At 37.9% G+C, this 15186-nt stretch overlaps 1 protein-coding gene across 7 annotated transcripts in view; it reads right to left on the minus strand.

The window, feature by feature from the left end:
• LOC120532460 (transcription factor TFIIIB component B'' homolog) overlaps nucleotides 1-15186 on the minus strand; it is a 102715-nt gene that overhangs the window by 14907 nt on the left and 72622 nt on the right. For 6 of the 7 annotated variants that reach the window (XM_039758478.1, XM_039758477.1, XM_039758480.1 and 3 more), the window contains exons 25-30: nucleotides 10389-10491; nucleotides 3321-3465; nucleotides 2300-2366; nucleotides 1689-1881; nucleotides 759-1002; nucleotides 608-641 (exon numbers count right to left, since the gene is read on the minus strand). In XM_039758478.1, the coding sequence (XP_039614412.1) occupies nucleotides 608-641; nucleotides 759-1002; nucleotides 1689-1881; nucleotides 2300-2366; nucleotides 3321-3465; nucleotides 10389-10491 (786 nt within the window). The remainder of the gene's footprint in view (nucleotides 1-607; nucleotides 642-758; nucleotides 1003-1688; nucleotides 1882-2299; nucleotides 2367-3320; nucleotides 3466-10388; nucleotides 10492-15186) is intronic. The other variant, XM_039758476.1, reaches the window with a different exon arrangement.

Below are 15186 nucleotides of genomic sequence, written 5' to 3' on the forward strand. Positions count from 1 at the left end.
TACTTCGAACATAAAACTTCAATAATGTACATGTCAAGTTTTGGACTTAGCTCACCAATGGACTGAAACAACTAAAATAATTTTACCACCATCTGGCAACTAAGGTTCTGTTTGTTCAAAGGAAAAAGTTTCCATAAAATTTCTCTGTATATATTTGTTTTCAATTCAATTATTTTGAAAGTATAAGTATTTCAGCATACTTATCTTACTAAGGTTGATATTAAAAATCTATGATATTTTAGTAAACAAATGTTTTGATTATCATATTTAAAAATTTATAATAATATTTAATATAGTAATTTCATCAGGTCTAATATGTTAACAACGCCCTGACTACTGTCAGTTTGAATTTCAGTGATGTATGACAAGGAAGAAATGTATAAAACAAAGTGTTAAAAATAACATTTGTAAAAAAATGTTTTTTTTTGAATTGGAAATGTCCAGAATAACAGGAATATCTTTCCTGGGTAAGAGTCTCCTATTTATATCAATGATACTACTGTTTATACATGTCTATATTCGTAAACATCAGAATCATTTTATGAAAAAAGGTTTGTATATTTCTTAAATTAAAAAAAATAAAATAACATGTATCAGTGACTCATACCATTTTGGTTATCTTCTAGGTCCAAAATTTGTTCCTGTCAAACAAGAAAATAAAAGAGAAAAAAAAATCATTTATAGTGTATACCCAATATGTACAGTGAGATAAGCTTACTGAAAACTAGTGTCTCAAACACAAAAATACATTAACATACCGTGTCCACAGACAAAAAAGATTCCATGGTTTTATCATAAACCACATGGTGATGCTCTTCGTTTTCAACTTGCTCAGTTGCTAAAAGAGATTTTTTGCTGCATTGTTCCATGCTGTCAGTTTCCTGTTCAAATTTCCTTTTCAAGCATGTTTCAGACCATTGTGCACTCTGATCACTGCAACCACTTTCTATGACTGTGTCACTTGAGCATTCTGGCATTGTTGGCATCACTTCAGTTGTAGAACTGCACATAATAATTGTTTAATTATTTTCTATAAAAATCTGCAAGCAATATTGTCCACAACTGATAACTTCCATTAAAAGTACCCTAATTTATGTCAATAGGAAGCTGTTTTTAAACACACAGTGAGAGATGTTTGTCTAAGACTAAATGAAACAGAAATACTGTATGATGCATCTCTTTTACTCATCCATGAGATAACAATTAAGCAACATGGAAGCAAAATATAATGTGCTTGAGATATATATTTAAGGATGCAATTATGTGAGGCATTAAAAACAATAAACTGAATTACTGCTTTGATTCAGAGAATTATTTTAGTTTTTTAACAGAGGTAACCTGGGATTGGATAATTAAAATATAAGCAATGCTTGAATAAATTGGAGCCTTCACAACTTAGTGGAAATAAAGATGCTAAAATAACTATACTAAAACAAAAGCGCCAGACAACCAAACAAATTATCAATTTGTTAAGTGTGTTTTAAGTGTGTTTTGCGAATGCTATTTAGATGAATAAAACTCAAATTCTGTAAGATGACATTGATAATGTTTATTATTCTGATGAAATAATAAAAGAAAGTTACCTTCTATACAATATATATTATGTGCTCAATTAATCAAAACAGTATTTTGAAATTAAATACTGGCATCCAGTGTAGGTGATGACTGGTTAGAATTCATAATAATACCTCTCCAAATGTTGTATGGCAGGCTCACAGGGCAATACATCAACACACAATGGAGGAGTTAGGATCTCAGCTGTAATTGTGTTTAGATTGGTGGTATCATCTTCATATGGATCAAGTTCAGCAGGTGGTATTTCAAATAAAGTCAAGATGAAGGTCTGCTCTTCCTGTTGACTTCCATTTGTTGCAGGGATTGCTAGGAGAACGAAAGACATTAAATAACAAATATTAAATTTTCCAATAGGTGCAAACAATTTTAACTTTACAAGTACAAGTTTTCTGAGAGTTACACTGATGCCCACTGTAACTTCTGCAAAGACCTGGACTTAATATTAGATAAAAACAATTATATATACAGTATGTTCACTGTAATTTCTTAAAATTGGAAAGGTGTGATTTAAAATATCATTTATTCTACTTACTTATACCCAAATATGCAAATACCCTTAAGATGAGTTATCATCACTTTTTCCCTCAATTTAGTGCATAACAAAACAGCCTTTGCCTCACTTTAACATAACTGCAGAAGTGAAACCAGACAAGCAATAGATTTTTAGCCTAAGCGATTAATATCACCAGGAACAAAAATGATCAAAAAGTTCCAACATAAATACCTTCATTCTGCTGTGTAACTGAAGCTGAAATGATTTCTTCTTCATTGCTAGAAGCTACAAACTTAGTCTAAAAAGATCAGAAACAATTTGGTAAAACATTTCTAATTATACACAATTGTTCTATTTGTAAACACCTAACAAACCTAGCTGCTGATGGCATACTGCTCAGTCTCACTTAATTCTCGACCAAAGACACAAACTGCAGATGAGCAAATGTTAACTACTACTACGACATTTATTTCTATATCATACAAGGGATTTAACTCAAAGTGCTTTTCAAGATGTCAAAGAAATAATTATAAGAAAATAAAAACTAAGAACTAAATAAAACTAACTAAATAAAAAATAAGAACAAATTAAAACTAGATGAGAAAAATAATAAATAGTATACAAAAATAAATATTGCACATTTACATAACTTTCTTTAATATAGAATTAAGAGACGTACATTCTTTAAATATAGAATTGATTTAAATCTCTAAATGTGAGTCCACTGAAAATGTCAAGTGGCCAGGATTGACAGCAAAAAAAAAAACTCTGTGGGAGAAAAAACAAAATCTGTGGGGGTTCCAGGCTAAAAGACCACCCAGTTCCCACTAGGCATTCTACCTAACATAAATGTCTTTAAGTAATTCTGTACATTTTTTGGCTTCCTCTTGAGTAAAACAAGGCTAACTGATAAAAGTATGTTGCCCACCTCCCTCCATAGCAGATATAAATACACAGCATAAAGGCCTTGAGTCTGGCTGTTAGCTAATAGGTGATGACAAAACATGATAAGATATACAGCCAGAAACAAGTCTACCATTCATTTACTGTTCACAGTTATAAACCTTTAATTTTGTGTGTATTTAGAATTAATTATATTTTGTGAACTGCTTTAATAATTATAAATTTACAGTATTAATTCATGCTTTTATTTAAGGTCTAATATAAAAGCAACACAATTTACAGGACTGACATGCAGTTACATAAAAGCTTTGAAAAAGCATAAGTAAATAAATAAATGCTGTCTAAACACCTCTTCAATACAAGGTTGTATAATATTTTCTCTTAAAGGCTCATTTTCTTCATCCTGCAACCGACTTATGTCTTCCAAGCTTTTTTCTTCTTTGGGACATTTTACTGCATTACATTGTCTAGACTGATCTTCCAGAGCATCACACCTAATAGACAACCAGAAACATATAAAGAGCATTAAGATCCTAATTAAATTAAGGAGAGGTTAAAGAATTGATAGCAAAATCCTCATAATGACTCAAAGTGGGCCTCTGTGAGTGAAAACCTACCTTTCCTTTCAGATAAGCTTTAATGCTGGTAAGTCCACACACACACAAAAATTTGTACAATTTGCAAGACATTTCACTCCATCATGTCTAAATGTCAAAAATAACATGCCTATGTTTATTTTTGACGAGTACTTAATTTTGCTAAATTGAAATACTATTGCAAATCATATGTAACAAATATACACACACACACATTTAAAAACCTGTGAATGCAACAATTAATCAGTATCTCCAATATCAAATTTCTACCTTGAGTAAAGTCAACCAGCCTGTTTTAAGCTCTTTTGTACATGAAATGCAACAAAGTGAGATGTTTCCTAAAGAAGATGATAATATTGATAAAAGTGACTCTGAAGCCTATACAAACAAAAAACACTAGGAGCAGCTCAGAAGAGTTACTGTTCAAACATAGAATTTTGGGCGTATCAAATATAATAGCATCCTGTGCAGATGAACAAGACAGGTTTAGAGAAAAACGTATCAGTGTCCACCATTTGAAGCTTTCTTTTCTAAACAGAATAACAATGAATAAGTATACAATGTTCCTTTTTTTAAATACTAGAAGTCAATTGCCCCCTTTGATCTAGTAAGACAATAAATCACCAGGGGCCTCATGTAAAAGAGGTGTGCACGCCCGTTTCCATGCTCACATTGCAATGTACAAATACTAACCTTCGCACAAAGCCACTTACATTCTCACGGCAGAACACACCATTGCGTAAGCACGTTTCTGCTCGGTTTTGCAAACTGGTGGCACCCAGCCTCAAAGCACTGCTACTGTTCCTGCGCGGATTCCCTTTCTTTTTACTTTCTCATATAGGGAAAGTATTGTAATCGTTCAAAGATGCAATGTTGAGATTTTAATGAATCTCTGAAAATACAATTTTTGGAATTATGTTTGTGAATCTGTCTCTATGTGTGTATATGTTGTGAACCCAGCCCTGACACAGACAGGCGGACATGTTGATTTTCCACCACCACACGTTTATTTTCTACAATATTTACAATTAATTGTCACTCAGACACAGTCCGTGCACAACACAAACCCCCAACACACAGTCCTGGCCACTCAATGCCTTCTTCTCTGGGCCGCCTCCACACTCCTCTCGTGCCTCATCCTTCTTCCACCCGACTCCAGCCTTGAATGAAGGGAGACGGCCCCTTTTATCCATGTCCCGGATAAGCTCCAGGTGTTCCCGACACTCCCCCATTGGCCACGCCCCAGCGTGGCGGAAGTGCCAACTGTTCTCCCGGCAGCTCACCGGGCATCCTTTTAAATCTACCCCCGAGCACTTCCGGGTGTGGCGGAAGTGCTGAGGTAACAGGTCCCCAAGGCATTGGGGTGCCTCCTGGCGTTGACCACGGGCCCCTGCAGGGTGGGGCTTCCATACCCTCAACCCGTGGCCCCCAAAGTAACCAGGGCGGCGGCCACCACGTGATCCAGGGTGGGCGCAGACCCACATCCGGTCCCTCACGGCGTCCCGGCCGGGTCATTGCCCCTCGCGTCCCTGACAATGTAAATGTGAAAACTTGAGTACGCTTTCACTTAGGTCAACCAAATTTTGCATAGAAGTATTAGGTACAAAATGTAGATTTCTATCAACTTTTGGGATATTTCCATTAACTGGAAGTGGTACTTTACCTTTTATTCATGCAGCTGCAGAGTCCAATTTATTCAACTTTACTTTAATAATACTAGTTCAATATATTATTAACTAGTTGTCCCCCGTGGCTTCGCCCACATAATATTGAAACAGAACAAACTATAAAAAATCAATTTAAAAAAATGTAATATTTATATTAAGAAGAATTTATATTGATAGTTTTCATATCCGAGGGCCTCTTGATATACAGTATTTTTGGTTTTGCTATCAGGGGCTAGAATGTAGCTGTGATGTCTTTGCCAAAAATGTAAAACGGTGGCAAGGTATCACTGGCTAAGCGGAAGGTAAGTACGCTCCAACGTCAAACATGGCCTCTGTATCTGGTTGTATTCAGCATCACTTTTTCCACATTTTGTTATGTTACAGCCTTATTCCAAAATGGATTAAATTCATTTTTTTCCTCAGAATTCTACACACAACACCCCATAATGACAATGTGAAAAAAGTTTACTTGAGATTTTTACAAATTTATTAAAAATAAAAAAATTGAGAAAGCACATGTACATAAGTATTCAGAGCCTTTGCCATGAAGCTCAAAATTGAGCTCAGGTGCATCCTGTTTCCCCTGATCATCCTTGAGATGTTTCTGCAGCTTAATTGGAGTCAACCTGTGGTAAATTCAGTTGATTGGACATGATTTGGAAAGGCACACACCTGTCAGTTCATGTCAGAGCACAAACCAAGCATGAAGTCAAAGGAATTGTCTGTAGACCTCTGAGACAGGATTATCTCGAGGAATAAATCTGGGGAAGGTTACAGAAAAAATTTCTGCTGATTTGAAGGTCCCAATGAGCACAATGGCCTCCATCATCCGTAAATGGAAGAAGTTCGAAACCACCAGGACTCTTCCTAGAGCTGGCCGGCCATCTAAACTGAGCGATCGGTGGAGAAGGGCCTTAGTCAGGGAGGTGACCAAGAACCCGATGGTCACTCTGTCAGAGCTCCAGAGTTACTTTGTGGAGAGAGGAGAACCTTCCAGAAGGACAACCATTTCTGCAGCAATGCACCAAACAGGTCTGTATGGTAGAGTGGCTAGACGAAAGCCACTCCTTAGTAAAAGGCACATGGCAGCCTGCCTGGAGTTTGCCAAAAGGTCATTATGCGGTGTTGTGTGTAGAATTCTGAGGAAAAAAATGAATTTAATCGAAGGCCGTAACATAATAAAATGTGGAAAAAGTGATGCGCTGTGAATACTTTCCGGATGCACTGTATACTTGATATTATTTTTAAGATGAAATGCATTAAAGTATGTATATTACCATCCATCCATCCATCCATTCTCTAACCCGCTGAATCCGAACAGGGTCACGGGGGTCTGCTGGAGCCAATCCCAGCCAACACAGGGCACAAGGCAGGAACCAATCCTGGGCAGGGTGCCAACCCACCGCAGGTATGTATATTACATTATACAATAAATTAATTTAACTTAAATAATGTATATTGTTAATAATTAAACATGTTGGGGCGCGGTGGTGCAACAGCAGTGATGAGCTGGCGCCATATCCAGGGATTGTTCCTGCCTCGTGTTGTATGCTTGCTGGAACAGGCATGACCCTGGATTGATAGATGGATAGAATATTTAAATATGTATCACAAGGATTTTTCAATGCTTCTTAAAGGTTTTAGAGAATCAGAGTTGTAAGCTTATAGCTGGTTTGACATTTATTACAGAGTTTATATTATGGCAACTGGTTACGTGGTGAAAGAAAACAGAAGATCAGGAACTAGGGGTTAGTACGTTTGGCAGAGACAGTACTGCTGCAATAAATTATTACATCTAGGGGTGTGCACATCCCAGCAAGGATCTTACGGGAGGCAGGAACAATCCCTGGATGGGGTGCCACCTCATCGCTACCACTGCACCACTGTGATCCCATGTTTATACATGCTTTAATGCATGTCATCATGAAAATGATATCAAGTATACATCTTAGTACTCTAAAATGTTCAGAGAGCTATAATATCATGCATGTAATATATTTGGTGTGGAGTTCAGTGCCTGTGTGCTCCTATCTGCAAAGAGAAAGCCCATAGTGATTCACACACAAAGAACACATAGAATACGAGGCATTTAACATGCTACCTTAGTTAGGATGGGATTTGAGAAACTCTAGTAAATTAAACATCAATTTTAAGATGAAGTTTATGACGTTCTACTTTAATGACAAAATAAACTACGAGATTAAAGTGGAAGTTTAGAGGTTAAAGTCGACCTTTCGACTATTTTTTTCTTCACTGTGTCCTTATTTTTTTCTTTTCTCTGTACCCTAATACCCTTCCGCATGACACTCAAACAGTGGGCTACGACTCGCCTTTTTATGGTGACTTTGATATCTGACTACTTCTTTATTTTTGGAACTGTGTGACTTTCTGAACTTGAACTTTCAAGGGTCTCTGCCACTCTGCATTACTCGATTAACTTCCTTTTGTTGCTCATACCACTGCTTAAGCCACCAAATAGTACATTTTTCCTTGCCTCCACTTCACATTCGCTGAAATTCTTATTTTTTCCCCCATGCTTTTGCCATTGTCTTTTCCCAAAACTCTAAACTTAAAGGGCTATTTATATTGATTTGCATATTCAAAGGAGCGCAATTCTGGGAAGCATTGCGTTGGAGCAGCAGACGCATGCACATGCGTTACATTTCATGCTGACTAGGATTTATTGAGCAGAAGTGCGTGGAAGTTGGTTTACACACGATTTTGTGCATTTCAATTTTTTTGTGCAAACGCACATTTCCACTTTTGTCCGTAAGCCATGTTTTAGTTTGAATTCTACGAACGGTGTTATACATGAGGCCCCAGGTGATTACTTAGAGTAGAAACCTAGCTTGAGTATACTAAAAATGAGTACAATCAACTATACGCAAGTATACAAATGATGCTTTTAAACTTTTCTGGTATAATAGTGTGGTAAGTGCTAATGCAAGGGAAAATTTGCAGCGCCAGATTTGGCTTATTGATAATATTAAGTCTTTCAACATTTTGTCCAGTTTATGGCATAAGAAAAGTTAACTTAGAGAAATGAACAACTTTTTGGAAATTAAGACAAATAAAAAATGTTTTGCCTTTAGATTAATTACATTGAAAACTTTCAGCGTGTAGCTGCATGAGAACTAAAGTATCAGGCGTGCTAATTGATAGTATTCTTGACATAGTAAACTCGTCATTAGATACAGGGGTTTTCCCAGACCGTCTTAAGACTGCTATAGTTAAACCCCTACTCAAGAAAAATAATCTCAACTCCTCTGCTCTTGAAAATTTTAGACTTATTTCTAACCTGCCTTTCTTAAGTAAAATTCTAGAGAAGGCAGTCATTATGCAGCTAAATGACCACCTCAATAAACATGCTATTCTTGATAAATTTCAGTCGGGTTTCAGAACAAATCACAGTACAGAAACTGCACTCGTTAAAGTAGTAAATGACTTGCGGGTAAATGCAAATAGAGGCCATTTATCTGTTCTCATCCTCTGAGATCTGAGTGCCGCTTTTGATACCATTGATCACAATATTCTTAGAAATCACCTTAGTCAGTGGGTGGGCCTCTATGGCATTATCTTAAATTGGCTTGAATCCTACCTGGCAGGTAGAAAATTCTTTGTTAGTTGCGGTAATTATACTTCAAAGACACATGATATTCTATATGGTGTGCCACAAGGCTCTATCCTGGGACCGCTGCTGTTTTCGATCTACATGCTTCCGTTAGGTCAGATTATCTCGGGACATAACGTGAACTACCACAGCTATGCTGATGACACGCAACTGTATTTATCAATAGCACCTGATGACCCCGACTCTGTTGTTTCACTAACACAATGTCTTACTTGTATTTCTGAGTGGATGAGTAGAATTTTTCTGAAGCTAAAAAAAGAAAAAACTGAAATTTTAGTGATTGGCAATAATGAATATAATGAGGTTATTGGAAATAAACTTGATGCATTAGGATTAAAAGTAAAGACGGAGGTAAAGAATTTAGGGGTAACTGTTGACTGTGACCTGAATTTTAAATCGCATATTAATCAGTTCACTAGGACAGCATTTTTTCACTTAAAAAATATAGCAAAAGCTGGACCTTTTATATCATTGAAAGATGCTGAGAAATTAGTTCACACTTTTGTTTTTAGTCGACTAGATTACTGTAACTCACTCCTCTCTGGACTACCCAGAAAAGACATAAGTCGACTGCAACTAGTGCAGAATGCAGCTGCCAGAATCTTAACTAGGAAAAGAAAATCCGAGCACATCTCTCCAGTTTTGATGTCATTACACTGGTTACCTGTATCATTCAGATTTGACTTTAAAATACTGCTTATGGTTTACAAAGCCTTAAATAATCTCGCTCCATCTTATATAATGGAGTGTCTGACATCTTATATTCCAAATCGTAACCTTAGATTTTCAAATGAGTGTCTGCTTATAATTCCAAGAGCTAAACTTAAAAGAAGTGGTAAGGTGCCCTTCTGCTGTTATGCACCTAAAATCTGGAATAGCCTGCCAATACAAATTCGCCAGGCTGATACGGTGCAGCACTTTAAAAAAACTGCTAAAAACACATTACTTTAACATGGCTTTCTCATAACTTCATTTTAATTTAATCCTGATGCTCTGCATATTCAATTAATTAATTCTTCCAGACACTTCTCCAATTTAGACAAAATTTACAACTTCACTAATAAGACATAAAGGTGCTATAGCAATATGTTTCTTCAGAAAAGGGGGTTGTAATCTTCCCCTGGATATAGTTCAAACAATGTGTGTCTTTGCAACACTTAAAATGTCACCAGCAAATAAGCTGCATCATGAAAGTTGTTAGACCACAAACAACAGAATATACTTATTGTATCTGACTCTAGATGTTTAGTTTCTACCATTATATGAAAGACTAAGAATTCCTAATGAAAACATAAAGGAGGGCAAACAAGTAAACACTGGGAAAAGTTGCTATAGACTAGTTCTATTTGTGCAAGTTTACATGACTGTTCTGCCTTCTGGAAATCTGTTAAAAGGAAAAGATCAGGAAAAGCATTAAAAACGCCTAAGTGATCTGTTTAGCAGAATAGTAAGGTTTTCTGAATATAATAGTACAGTATCAAGTCAATTTTATTCAATTTGTTTTGAAAAATGTTCATACTTACTTTAGTGTTATGCTATCATTCTTCATATCTTTATTAGGAGGTGAACACATTTCAACCAACGGTTTACTATTGTTTGCAGGAGTAGTGTCTTCTAAAGCTTCTGCTTGTAAAATAAAACCAAGTTTTAAAATGTTATCTCCTAGACAAACAAAAAATAACTTAAAACACCAGTAGAAAATTGCTTGTATTCCTGGCTCAAATATATACCTGTATATAAATATGCAAAAACACAGCTGCTTAAAGGTTTCAAAATCTATTGTAGCTCTTTAAATGTGTTACATTTTATTAGGGCATTTCAGTAAATTCGAAAGTAATTTTTAAATTTGTAAATGTAAGATTGAGGACTTAATATAGTCAATAGGAAAATTACCATTATTATTACTTAACAACTCTGGAAAAGACACAAGTCCATTGCTGGGCATGTTATGCACACAACCACACAGGGCCACATTATTGCCAATTGACCTAACCTATATGTCTTTGAAGACTTGGGAACAACACTAGAGAATCTAGAGGAAAATCCAAACAAATGATAACACTACAGCATTTACTGCTGCACATCTGTAAAACCAAATTATTATTTATTTTATTCTGCCATTTACCAAGTCAGTATGGATGCTGAAAACCATAAAGTCATGTACTATGTGTTACCACTGAAATTTTAAGTCTGAACAATAATACATTTTTATAGATTCATTCTTTTGTAATTCATGAATGAAGCTAGTCCTACTCATATGACAGCACAATACTTAACTTTGGGAATTTTTGTGCCCATAGTTGGCTCTGAAATATACACTATAAACAACAATTACTAGAAACCTGTAATTCACCTGTTACGCAAAAGTTAGAATTTCAACACTGTAGAGTATACTACTGTATATAAGTTCGGCCTGAAAACTTTGTCATCACCTTTCATAGATTTCTAAGCATACAGTATACTGCATGTTGCTTTACTATTTTATTTTTTTGCAATGCACAATACTGACAAGGGAGTGCGGGCATCACATGATACAACACAGAAAAACTAGGTATTGCTCTTAAAACTCAAGCACAAAATACAACAGTCCTCACCACCCAAACATCCTGGATAGATCTTGAGTACCATCATGCTACATGCCTGGAGTCTTTTGATAACAATTTTGTTTTTCTAGTATATTTGGTTAAACTTGTTCATATGCACAATAACACCAGAATTAGAAAACTGAGCACAGTTGATAATACTACTGAAGGTAAAATACATTTTTAATATAAAAATAAAAACTCTGTTACTTGTGAGTGGGCATTTATGTACAAGGATTCAGTAAACCATTGTACCCTGTTAAAGACGAATATATTGCATAATCAATGACCAATAGCTTGGGTTAAGTTTCCACAGGCAAAAATTAGTCGCAGAACAGTTTTGTAGAGAACACAGCAAACTGACTCTGCTCATATAGCCTGGTTCCTACCAACAACATGTATCTGGAGAGCAATACTTGCCATGCAGCTCAGAATATTTATTCTGATTTGTTTTCATGGATTTTGAACATCTTCAGATGTTAAAATACAGATTTTATTTTTGTCTGCTATGTCATTTTTGTGTGTATTACTTTAAAGAGCCACAGTTTCTGAACTAGTACAATGTGGCCTCACTACAAATGCATGAAATCCTGCCCATATAAGCCCCTTGTGTTGAACATTACTACAGTGTTACAAGGTTTAGTGACTTCCACACCACTTCAGAAAGCCATCACCAAATTGACATTAGTCAATGCTGATGCAAAGATTGTGAATTGAGGTCCCTATTTTGTGAATAACTGCACAATAATAATTAAATTAACTTGCCACCAAATATTGTAATCTGTTTAGTTAGCAAAAAAGGTGTCATTTTGCTTCACTTCTCCTGATACCAACCTAAAAACTAACTTATTATTTAAGACGAGGCAAAGGTATTTACAAATAAAAAAGCCATGTGCCAACTGCCTTCTCCAGTTGAAAGGATACAGCTAAATTAACATGAGGCTCCACGTTTGAAAAGAAAACTTTCCCAACCACCAAATACGAGGGAGAGTCAAGCTAAAGTTAGAAAATGGGATATATTAGAAAATGGAACAAACCTTAACAAAACTGATAATGTCATTTCTCAATGCAGTCTCCACCCTTCTCAATGCACTTGCGCCACCTGGCTAGAAGTGCCTGGATTACAGCAGAATAAAAGGTTTGATCTTGTCCTCGACATCATTTTCACCGTGACACCCTCACACCCAGTGTGGGATATAAACCAGCCTTTATGCAGCTCAAGGATATGCAAGGGGGAGACCATACCGACACGTGTTAACGGCACATCCGCTTAAAAATAAAAAATGGCCTTTTTCAAATTTTACAAAATAATTAGTTTAAAGTTTTAATGATTTCATTCACCACTGGCTAACTAAGTAGAAATCATATTCACCAAAGCCTATTTTTGGTTGCATTTGAGACCATTTTTGTTGCAATGTGGAGCCCTGATGGGACCACAGGCTGGGCCACTCAGAGGTTGCTTCTGCTTTTAGGGGTTTAGCATTATCCATTGGTAGTGGCTATGTTCAATGAACTTAAACTGGAGAAACTCTATACAAAACAACCACACCAGTAGTTATAGGCAGGCGGCTTCTGTCAAAATCGCAATTAGAGCTGTCAATCATAATGATTAATGACTTTTAAGCCCCACCCCTCTGACGTCACACCGGAAGTCCCGCCCCACTGACGCAAGACCGGAAGTCCTGCCCTGTCGCCTTCTGATGACGTCACGTCGGAATTCCCCGCCCCTCCTGAACAGCTCAGACATGCCCGGGGGCTGCCTCGGCCCCCGCCCTTTCTCTGGCACAAGCCCAGACAGGCCCGGGGTCTGTACTGACCGGCTCAGACCAGCCCAAAGTCGCCCCAGCACCGACCTGAGGATGTTCCGTACCCTGACGGCCTAAAGGGACTGCGTCGGCCTCTGGGTCCGAAGCAGCACCTGACGGACGGCCTCCCCAGACATCCCAGTCCCCCGATACTTACCGGCAAGTTCTGAAAGGCCATATACAAAGCCAAGCATTTTGTTCTCATCTTGGCTTCAAAAACCTGCATTTTTCCAGCTCACACACACAGATAACAAACTGTCAGATCAAAGACACGGTCTGAGTCAGGCCGCATTTAACCATAGGCGCCCCACACTTCCCGGTCCCCCACACCTCCCAGTCCCCACACTTCCCTGCCGAAAGCCTAAAAAGCTAAGCATTTTGTTCTATCTACGATTTTAAGATGAGCACACCATTAAAACATCTCATCTTTGCTTCAAACTAAGTCAAGCTGCTTTTTTTTCCATCTCACACACAGATAACAAATTGTGAGATCAAAGACACAGTCTGAGTCAGTCAGCGTGATCGCACCCTGTTCCTGGGCCCCCCGGGGTCAGGCCGCACCTAGCGGCCGGTCTCCCCACCACTTCCCAGCCACTTCTGAAAGTGCTGTATAAAAAAGCAAAGCATATTCTTCGGTTCTATCTATGATTTTAATATGAACAAGCCATTAAAATATATATCTCATCTTTGCTTTATCACTTACAGGTCCATCCTTTTCCATCTCACAGAAATTCCTCAACCAACATTGAATCAGGTTCCCAGTGACAGACTCTGCAGTAAAAACATTCTTAGCAATGAAGCAGCCCCGCTTTTAGCAGACCCCCCTTGCAAGCAGGTCTGTGTGCTCTGTCTCTCTCTCTCAGAGCGCAGACACGGGCTGAGACAGCCCCTGCTGCAGCATGGAGCGCGATCGCCTTCACATAGTTGTGTGCTTCGAGCACCCATTCCTGCGGGGTGAGCCCCTGCGAGATCGCCCGCTTGTCAGCAGCTGTCTGTAAACTCCCCTACCCCCCATAATTTCAGCGGCTCGAGACCGCACAGACCCTCTGTGGATGGATCTTTTAAAGTTAAGGGATTTTAAAAGATTAGCTTATAAAGTTTGAGATAACTGCTAGTTCAGCCCTTTAAAAATCACACATAGTTAAATAATATGCCGCAGTTCCCTTTTAAATCACGTTTGAGACGTCTAAAAAAATCTAGCCTGGGTTGTATCATTTGTAATTATATTCATTAATATAATTATAATTTGTATAAAAATCGATCTAAAACAAGCCCTTTTTCTATTCAAACTCACCCCACATTTTAAATACAGGTATCTTCAGCTGACCAAAGGAAACATCTTGTGGAAGCAAGCTGCCCGCATGGCTCAGGGAGGGGCTGATGGTTCCAGCACGGGCCGATTTCACACTTCAGCTAAATCAGGTTTCCCAGTGACGGACTCTGCAGTAAAAAAACAGTTTTAGCAATGAAGCCGATTTCCCAGAGAGAAAGACCAAGTGGAAGACCCAGTCAGCTTTTAGCCGACCCCCTACGAGCAGCCCCTGCTCTCTCTCTACACACAGAAAGTAAAGTCAGGCTTTGCAAGCACACCCCAATCAGGGGAAGGACTCTGTGAGTTCGCTTGCAAACAACTGAGCCCGCCCGTTTCGAGCACCCACCCCCCGGCTGGGTGACTCTCAGAGAGCTCACCGGATGGTAGTCTCAGGAATTTGTTAGGATTATGTCATGTACAAACCTAAACTTTGATTTATCACCTTTAAAGACATGGAGCAGTCTCGTGCTACAAACGCCTTGTGTCTCTTTTTAACATTTCTGCCTGTAAAAGCTCTCCAATCCTTCCGTGGCCTCAGGTTTAATAGGGGCTTGTACCCAGGCTAATGAACAAGGTCCTGTACATGTCGAGATGCCGGCCCATACCTACCGTCCCTTACACT

The sequence above is a fragment of the Polypterus senegalus genome, chromosome 7 (assembly GCF_016835505.1).
Source record: "Polypterus senegalus isolate Bchr_013 chromosome 7, ASM1683550v1, whole genome shotgun sequence".
Taxonomy (NCBI): Eukaryota; Metazoa; Chordata; class Cladistia; order Polypteriformes; family Polypteridae; genus Polypterus; species Polypterus senegalus.